General features: G+C 58.6%; 1 protein-coding gene across 1 annotated transcript in view; it reads right to left on the bottom strand.

The window, feature by feature from the left end:
- The window catches only part of LOC102420523, a gene marked incomplete at its 3' end in the record, with an annotated part of 139,640 nt that extends 131,083 nt beyond the window's left edge, over positions 1-8,557 (bottom strand). Inside the window, exon 1 of the mRNA XM_023747593.1 lies at positions 8,504-8,557. Within this exon, the coding sequence (XP_023603361.1) occupies positions 8,504-8,557 (54 nt within the window). The remainder of the gene's footprint in view (positions 1-8,503) is intronic.
- Positions 8,558-9,879: the final 1,322 nt, after the last annotated feature.

Raw genomic sequence — 9,879 nt, 5'->3', positions numbered from 1 at the left:
TGGCCCCCCTCACCGCCTGGCCCCCCTCACCGCCTGGTCCCCCTCACCGCCTGGCCCCGCTCACCGCCTGGTCCCCCTCACCGCCTGGTCCCCCTCACCGCCTGGCCCCGCTCACCGGGCGCCTCCCATGGCCGACCCTCACCCCCAAAATCTGTCCTCTGCAGCTGAAGGTGGGACGGAAGGAGGTGGCACCCAAGCTTTGGGCGACGCTCAGGCTTCCTGTTTCAGGCCCGAAGGAAACTCACATGACTTTTCCCTGGGCCGCATCCCAGGAGAATGTGGACTGACTGGACCGTCCACATCCCAGCTGGCGGCCGGGAGCCCGGGGGCAGTGCTGGACCAGCATCCAGTCGGGATCACACTTCCTGCAGCCACAGCGGGAGCCGGCTCTGTTCCTGCCTGCAGCACCCGGGTCTGTCCTTCTCGGTCCCGCCGGGCCACGAGTCAGCAGGACGGGTTCTGATAACGGGCCCACGTGCTCAGCTCAGCTTTACAAAGGGACTCAGCGAGGCCTCCGGGACCATCGGCGGCTCCTCGGGGTCAGGAGGCTGGGTCCCCTCTGGAGCCTCGCTGGGCATAGAGGAGAAGTGCAATGGGCCCTGGTCAAGCTGGACCGGGCAGAAGGTGGGCATGGGAATCCTGGGACTAGATATGCCATCAACGAGGCCCTGAGGAGTCTGGCTTCTCTCCGCGTGTCACCGTGCGGCATGTGCCCTGAGCAACCTGAGAACATCTGGTCCAGTCCCTCCTCCCACCCCCAGCACAGCACTCGGCAGGGACTGCAGCCCCGGCTTCATCTGGAAGGTCGTCTGGAAGGTCGTCCGGAAGGACGTCCAGTCTAATTAGCATATTAGCTTTTATCATTATAGATCCTACGCCTGCAGTTTGGAGGGCTTGTTCCCTCTTCTTAGACAGCAAACAGTTTCTTCCTCCTCTAATAGATCAGGTCACGGGCAGGTGCACTGCTCTCGCCTTCCCGGCCAGCACCGCGGGAGCCTCGCCGGGATCCTCGTGTGACCTCATCAGAGGGAGCCTTTTCCTAGTTCCAAACCGGTGAAAGGTTCCAGCTCACTCCTCCATTAGCTCCCCCCTCCCCCCAAAAAATCCAGTTAATGTTCCTTCCACATTAAAAGTGTCGGCAGGAAACTGGCTAATGAGAGGCACTGACTCCTCCCGCCGGGCACGGGCTTTGGGAGTAACGGGCGTGACGGGAGCCCCGCGGGCCGGCGCTTATCTCCGCGGCCAGGTGGACTCGGCAGGATGAGGGGCCGCGAATTTCCCCGTGGCGGCCACAATGGTCGGGAAATGTTAAGGCAGCGATTACAGGGCCAACAGCAAAGCGCTATGGGGTTTAAGCACATTAATCACAGGCTGACGTGCAGTGCACATTCATAAAGAATAGATTGGAAAAGTCTGATGTTAGGAGTGGCTTTGTGACACCCCACCCAGCATTATGTGCAGATAAAGCTGCAGAATGGCCTTCCCATGAGCTTCTCCTCTCGCTGACAAACAGGAGACGAGGGCATTAACACAGGGACGCAAATGCCGCTTGACATCTCCCTACCCCACAGTGCAGGCTGGGGCAGGGATCACCACCTGGAAAGATGAGGACTGAGTCACAAATGTAAGATCATAAGGAAGATGTAGGCCTGTGCTGCCCGGCCACTGTCTACACCCAGGGCCCAGGGAGAAAGGAAGCAGGAACCCAGTGACCACTGGGCCGAAGGGCGAAGGGCCATGCTCCCCACTGGGGAGACTGCCAGTCACACCGTCCACCCGAGACACGTAATGAGGGCGCACCTCTGGGTCAGGAGTGATCGGACAACGGTGCCGCTGAGCCGGACAGACAAGCCCCGCTCTGCCAACCTCCCCTCCGACCACCGCCCAGCAGGGCCTCCCACCCCCACGCCGAAGCCCAGGCCGTCTGCTCTGCGCCATGCACCACACCGTGCCTTCTGCGTCTCAGGCGCAGCGTCGCTCACCGCTCCTGGCCCCTGGCCGTCACGGCACGTCTACACGCTGACCTGTGAATGCCCACATTGGAAACAAACTCAATCTCTTCCATGAACAAGGGCTCTCTAAATAACACAGAATTTGAAAAACATTACTTTTTAGCCCTGGCCGGCTTGGCTCAGTGGATAGAGCGTCGGCCTGTGGGCTGAAGGGTCCCCAGTTCCATTCCGGTCAAGGGCACATGCCTGGGTTGTAGGCTTGATCCCCAGTAGGGGGCATGCAGGAGGCAGCTGATCAATGATTCTCTCTCATCACTGATGTCTCTATCTCTCTCTCCCTCTCCCTACCTCTCCGAAATCAATCAAAATATATTTCTAAAAAAGAAACATTACTTTTTAAAAAGAAAGCTCCTGTGCAGTCTCATCATGTTGCTTTTATCGTTTTCCTTGAAGTCATAGATCACCTCCACGTCGCCGGCGGAATGTCAATCTTAATCTATTTTTGTTTGAAAATCGTATACTGATCACTCTATGGTGCTTCCCTGCAAATGAAATTGGCTTCTTACATTTTAAATTTTAAATATTTTTTTAAAAATTGTTCTTATGGGCTGAGTTTATGAAATTATTGGTCAACAATTGATCAACACAAATAGGCAACAAATGTTGACAGACCCACGGTAACATGGAAAGTAAGTCTTTATGGAAATGTACCTCTTCCTCCTAATTCTAGGGCAAATATCACGCTGTAGCTTGTCAATATTTCCAATGGTCGGGACAATCTGAGTACATTCCTCTCCATTTCGTTGATTTATCTGGTCACGTAAGAGTCATCTACTTTCAAACACCAACTCCGCATTCCCAAGTTCTGTGCCCTGCGGATTTGATGCCCGAGGCCAGGGCGTTCTGCTGAGACACAGGTGTGAGCGGCCACACCTCTTCACAGGTGCAGGCTGGTTGAAAGGGACCAGTGGGCGGAGGGGATGGGACAGAAGAGTCTGCACGCGGACACGTCTCCTCCCAGCCACGTGGGAGCCGTGCCTCCTGACGCTGTGCCCGGGCGTGCGCACACCGTGTCGGCACTACTGGAGCTCGTGCGTTCAGCCAGGAGGCTGTGCTGAGCGCCCCCAACCTGTCGGTCCTGGAGCGACAAGCAACGGCAGTGAAGGAGGAGAAGCCCCCGCCTTCCGGGACCGCGTGGCAGCGTGGCTGGGAGAAGGGCCCTGGCCGAGCCCCAGCCAGAGCCGAGAGCCCCCTGGGATGGCCGGGGCACCCTTTTTCCCCCCCAAGGCCATGCCCCAGCTAGCCCACGAACAGGCTGAGCCACTCCTGCACGCGGGGCCCAGCTAACCCGAAGGATGAGGGACGCATCCCCTACCCCAGTGGTTCTCAACCTTCTGGCCCTTTAAATACAGTTCCTCATGTTGTGACCCAACCATACAATTATTTTCGTTGCTACTTCATAACTGTAATGTTGCTACTATTATGAATCGTAATATAAATATCTGATATGCAGGATGGTCTTAGGCGACCCCTGTGAAAGGGTCGTTCGACCGCCAAAGGGGTCGCGACCCACAGGTTGAGAACCGCTGGACTAGCCGGTCCACGCCAGCACCAGGTGCAGCGCATCTCGCGTGCAGTCACGTGTGTGATGGACGAGTCACGCGGCTGTGGGAATCCGCTGAGCTCTCCACCGCCAAGGCCAGCCCCTGCGCGGTCAGCGAGTTTCCCTCTGCACACACAGGACTAATCCTGTGTCCCCGAGCGATGGGGCGAGTGCACCACAGCCTGGAGGCCGCTGTGTTCCAGAATAACTTTCCATCGTCGACAAAAACAAGTGACCTTACCCGTCCAGACAAAGCTAGGCCCCAGGACCAACCACTGCACATCTGTCAAGAAAACAGCTCCAGCCCCGGGCAGTTCCCTCAGTGGTTAGAGCGCTGGCCCCAGGACTGCCAGGTCTCGGGCGAGATTCCCAATGAAGGGCATGAACGCGGTTGCAGGTTCGATCCCCGGCCCCGAGCGGGGAGGCAACCAACCGATATGTCTCTCTCACATCGATATTTCTCTCTCTCTCTGCCTCTCCCCCTCCACTCTCTCTAAAAAACCAATGGGAAAAAATATCTCGGGCGAGGATGAAGAAACAAACTCCGTCATCTGGGAAAGGCAACATACGAATGCCGTTTCCCCGGGTGGAAGTTTCCATCCACGGGATACACCCTTGTCGGGGGCACCACGTCACTTCAAAAGGAAAATTAAAAATATTGTGAGTTCCTGAATTAATAACTCCCCATGTTTCTTATCAAGAAAAAGCCTCCCCACCCAGCCTCGAAGCTACAATTAATAACGAGGAGCGAGAAGGCGCACAAAGGCCCTTTGTGGGGAATGGCCACTGTAACGTGGCCGATTTCCTCCGCGCTCTTCTTTGTTTTGGCTTAAAATAAACAGGCTACCTACAGGCAGGAGGCGAGACCCCTCTCCACCCATGAAGTCCAGTTAGTAGAGACGATACCGTTAGAACTTCCCCTCCACTGGAGATGCATCGCTGTGGCCACGACCCCACGCCCCCGGCCCTGAGCGTGAAGGCGGCAGCAGAGGCCCGAGGCCTTCACCTCCCAGCGACAGAACACACCCGGGGCCCAGCTCAGCTCCGCCTCCAGCCGCCCGCGGCCCACCCCAAGCCTGCCCAGAGAGGTGCACTGCGTGTTGGCACCGTGGTCCAGGGAAGGAAAAGACTCCAGGTTCCATCCAGACCAAGATACTGCCGGTCTGAAAACACCCCGAGTCTTCAGCGAGCCACACGACACGGACTTAGTGCCACCGAGCTGTCATGAGGACATACAGATGGCCCTGGTCCCAGGGTCAATTCCCGGTCAAGGGCATGTACCTCAGTTGCAGGTTCGACCCCCAGCCCTGGTCGGGGTGCATGTGGGAGGCAACCAATCAGTGTCTCTCTTGTGTCAATGTCTTTCTCTCTCTCTCTCTCTCTCTTGTGTCAATGTCTTTCTCTCTCTCCCTCTCTCTCTCTCTCTCTCTCTCTCTCTCTCTCACTTTCTCTCTCTTCCTTCCTCCCTCCCTTCCACTCTCTCTAGAAATCAATGGGAAAAAACATCCCCAGGTGAGGACTAAAAAAAGAAAGAAATACAGATGACTAGTCAGTGCATGAGGGACCCGGAGGCTCTCAGTGCGGGAGTCTGTGAATCTGGGTGAAGCCAGCACGTGTCAGCCTCAGACCTGGGGGTGACTATGAACTTAAAGAGCATCTGTCGGTCACATCAGCGTCGCCCGCCCCTGGGGACATGCACTGCGGACGCGACGTCGCCTACGCAAAATTCTGGGCAAAAGTGTTCAGCACGAAGCTCGGCAGGAAGAAACCATCACACGGCGCGAAGCGGACACATGTGCTGCAGAACGGCCGGCCTGGCCCTGCAGACCTGTAAGGACTGTCGAGAACGGTTCTCCAGTAAGGCCCACAGGTTCACCAAAGGTCACCATCGGGGAGGAGCCGTGTGCGGGCGAAGGGCTTCCAGCCAGCCCAGACCTGGTTCCACGCCTGTCCCCGCCGCGGGGCCACGACATTCGACCCCACGCCCGCGCCATGACACGGGGACAACGGCACCTTCTCTGCGAGGCTGTGAGCTGGCGACGTCACCTACAGAGGCCTTAGCACGCTCAGCAAGTTCTCAGTGTAAGTCGGGGTGACCAGTGACCTCGGTCACAGCCCTCAGGGGCTGAGGAGACGGCCTCTGCTGCCCGTCCAGTCGGAGGACGAAAGGGCGGCAAAGGCGTGAGACATGAAGCGGCTGCCAGGGGCTCCAGGGTGCAGGAAAGGGACACCGGAGGAGCACTGACCTGGGTCGCAGTCACGGCCGGCTTCCCAGGAGAGGTGACAGCGGTCCCTCCAGGTTGCGAGATCAGCGCACGCAAAGGCTGCCGGGGACAACAGCTCAGACGGAGCCAAAAACAGCCATGTGTGCCCGGAGCACGCGACGCCGGGCAGGGCAGAGGGCAGAGGGCAGAGGGCAGGGCAGCGGCCAACGGGCCGCGAGAAGGTGAGAAGGTGAGCGGGTTCGGCAGGCTCCACGGGGCGCCTTACAGACCGCGTGGCGGTCGGGCTTTCACTGTCAGACCTGCACTCAGCCTGGGGCTGCTGACCAGCTCAGGGCAGCAGGGAGGAGAGGCTGGACGGGGCGGTCAGGCCTGGGGCCGGACACGAGGAGGTGGGACAGTAGGTGGGACAGCAGGGGGCTGAGACCAGGGCCGTGCGGGACCCGGACGGGCTGCTGTGCCAGTCACCGAGGAAGGAGGCCCGGCCCCTGCAGGTCGGGGTATAGAGAGAGAGCCGAGACGGGAGGGGCCCCTCAGGGCTGCAGGCAAAGGTCTGCCGGGCCCGGTCCTGACCCGAGAGAAGGGACGCATCCTGCATCCCCGGAGGAACACGCCCGGACCAAGCAGACTGTCCCAGCCGAGCTCCAGTTTCAAAAGCCGGTTTACCACGAAGCCACATCACTCACCACGCACAGTATCTTGCTGGTACCATTTAGTTCAAATCTCATTCGTCACTAATGGGACTTTAGTGCATGCAGGTGTGTGTGGAGGGGGTGGGGGGGTGAACCATGAGGCCGTGGGCCCTGTGCTCCCTCCATCCAAGCCTCTGAGCTTCGAGTTCTGGTCACAGGGGTCAGGAAGGCCTTAGACGCTCAAGTCCCACCCCAGCCCTCATCCTGCTTCCAGACACACCAGGCCCAAGGCCACACGCTGCCCCTGACCGTCCTGTCCCCCTGAGAGAAGTGGGGGGGCCACGGCTCTGACGCTCCTAGGGAGGCCCCTGTGCCCCGCGTGCCCTCTGCCCCACAGTTCACCCCACCTGCCCTCACCCTGTCACTGGAAGGGAGGTGCCCTCTGCCCCATAGTTCACCCCAGCTGACCTGCCACAGAAGGTGCAGAAGGTCCATGTCAAGGTCCATGTCACGTGTGGCCGGTCCCATTGCCAGGTCCATGGAAGCACAGACCCGCCACTGTCCTGCGGACTCCTGGCTGGACTCGCTCCTCCTTCCCCCCCGACCGAAGCCCCGTGAGCTCTGCTCAGGCCAAGCTCGTCCAGACCCACACAGGGCGCCTCTGTCTCGCAGACGAGATCACCCCTGTGCCCGCCGGCCTCTCGGGAGGAGCACGGGCCCCGCGCCCGGGAGGAGTGGCCTCCTGGGAGGGACGCCTGGTTTAGGAGCCTCTCTCTCCACCTCCCGCCTCCACCTGCCCCGGTCAGTAGCCAGGTTAAGTCCAGCCCAGACTGCGGGACCTTTCTCCCCGGAGCCCTGGGTCCCGTCTGGAAACCTGGGAACCGCTTCCAGGGCTAAGACTAAATACACATCATCTCCCCGCAGCGTCTGGAGAGAGGGCTGCCTCCCGGGGAAGGGGGGGCACGGCTGGGCGTCTCCTGGCTCCGGCGGCGGCTCCATCCGCCTCCACACGCTCAGTCCTCAGCCCCGCACCTGCACACGCTCACCACCTTAGACGCGGTGTCCCCAGCGTGTCTGCCACAGGCTTATAATCCCCTTCAATTGCTCATTTCAGTTGTAGAGTCCGAACACATAAAACCCGCAGCCTTTCCTCCCTTTAAGTAAGAAAGGGGCTCAGGGCGTCTCAGTGAATCGACACGGACTCATGAGAAAAAAATCCCAAAACACTTGGACACATTCTTGCTGTGGTGCAGGCAAGCACATCCCACACACAATACAGCCATCGAGCAAGGGGGCAGATCAAAGACCAAGGATACAGCCAACTCCCAGCACCCCCGTGCCAGGCGAGAGGCCCCATACCACACGGCCCCCAACGCCTCCGCTCCCCCACCGCCTGAGCAGGGGCTCCACCCAGCCCGGCCGGCCTCTGGGCAGGCGGCTCAGGGCTGACCAGCACTGCTGGGGGCTTGGCAGTGCCCCTGGCGTCAGCCCACAGGTGCGAGCGGGTTCTACCGCCACCCCCCGGCAGCCCGCCAGGACCTCCCCTGCCAAGAGCTGCTGCCTGGAGCGACCACACTGAACTCTTCTTCTACATCATCTACCCAGACCTACGACCCCACAGCGAAGGTGGCTGAGTTCTGGAACTCTGTGGAATGAAACCACACGCGTGTATTTCCTGTAACTTTGTCCACTCCACGCTGTGTCTGTGGAATGGATTGTGTGTACTGCGGAGCGGTAGCTCATGGATCTTACTTTTAGTTCCTGTATTTTCGCTGCTGTGTGGTACCCTATGAAATTAAAATTCCACAATTCACTAATCCAAGCTGTTACTGATGGGCACCTGCATTATTTCTGAAATTTCGCTTTTACAAATCCTTCTGCTCGAACACCCCCTGCCTAGGTCCTCCCACAATCACACAGGCGCCCGGGTCATAGTCCTGTTCCCCCGGGTCATGCAGGAGCCCCGCTCCCAGGCAGTGGGGACAGTGGGGACAATGGGGACAGTGAGGCCAGTCCCCGGCTGCACGCTCTCCGTACTCAGCTCCTCGAGCAGCACCCCCCGGCATGGGGACCGCACCCATGTGTGTTGCTTACCGTGCGGATGCCAAGTCTACAAACAGCAAGTGAGATCTGGAGACATTCAGACATCCTCTAAGATTAAAATGAGAGCGAGAGGTTACAACCGAGTGTCCCGCCGGACCGCCTGCCCCCTCGTCGCGCTTTTCTCTTGGAAGAAAAGCGGCTGCCCTCTGACCCCGCGCTGTGAGCAGGCGGCCGTGCGCTCCTTCCCTCGCCTTGGCAGGCCGGCGCCCCTGGACAGGAAGGGATCGCAGTGCTCGCGGCCTCGGGGACCGCAACGGGCCCTGCGATTCCACAGCACACGCAGAGATGGGCCTCTGGGCGGGCTGGATTTTGTCTGCTTTAAATCCTGTTCAAATAGCCAATTTCCAATGATAAATTCTTTGATTGCTAGAAATTAGTTTTATGAGCATTCCTCTTTCCATTCATAACAGGTTATAAATATCTACAACACTCACAGGAAAGTAAGCTTTGTAAACAGGAGAAGTTATCATAGTTCCACGCTCAAAGTTTGAATGGGCGGGAGTTAGAAAGGACTGAGGCCCTGCTCTCAGAATATAAGTGGCAGCACCGGACTCAGAATTCCCAACTCCTCACTCGCAAAGCAAGTTCGGGTTCCTGAAACTCATGTTCGCTCACAAAGCCGTTCTCCCCAACCTGACGCTGACGGCTTTCTGTTAACTGGGGGCTATGCCAGCAGGCTGAGAGGCAGGTACCCTAATGTGGCTCAGTCCCGCACTGCGCCTGCGGCTTCCTGCGGTCCAGGGAGGCCCCACGACGCCTCCGCCACCATCTCGGCATCCGTGGCTGCACCCACGGTGCCCGGAGGCTGGGGCACAGGACCCCGATTCCCACAGCGGCCCCAAGGCTCCCGGGGCCAGGAAGTCTATCTGACTAACTCTGCAAAAGGCCCCGTCTCCTCAGAATCCCGAAGAAACTGAAATCTATGATCAAGGCAACTGGTGAGCCCGGCCGGCGTGGCTCAGGGGTTGAGCATCGACCTATGAACCAAGAGGTCAGGGTTCAATGCCCGGTCGGGGCACATGCCCGGGTTGCCCGCTCGATCCCCACTGTAGGGCGCGCAGGAGGCAGCCGATCCATGACTCTCTCTCATCATTGATGTTTCTATCTCTCTCCCCCTTCTCCCTTCCCCTCTGAAATCAATAAATATATTTTTTTAAAAAAGCAGAAGTGAGTATGGCAACAAAGCGAGCTCATCAAGTAAAAAAAAAAAAACAACAATAAAGAGAAGCCGTGTTTGCTCTAAGTTACTAAAACTCTGTTTTCTCCTCACAGTCCCCAAACGTTCAGGCCCCGCTGCTGGGACGGCCACCATCACTACCCTGCAAACCCTCGCCTGCTCCTGTGCGAGTGCCTGCGGGCCCTCCACC

The sequence above is a fragment of the Myotis lucifugus genome, unplaced genomic scaffold (assembly GCF_000147115.1).
Source record: "Myotis lucifugus unplaced genomic scaffold, Myoluc2.0 scaffold_922, whole genome shotgun sequence".
Classification (NCBI taxonomy): Eukaryota; Metazoa; Chordata; class Mammalia; order Chiroptera; family Vespertilionidae; genus Myotis; species Myotis lucifugus.
This window is presented reverse-complemented; position numbering and strand designations above follow the sequence as displayed.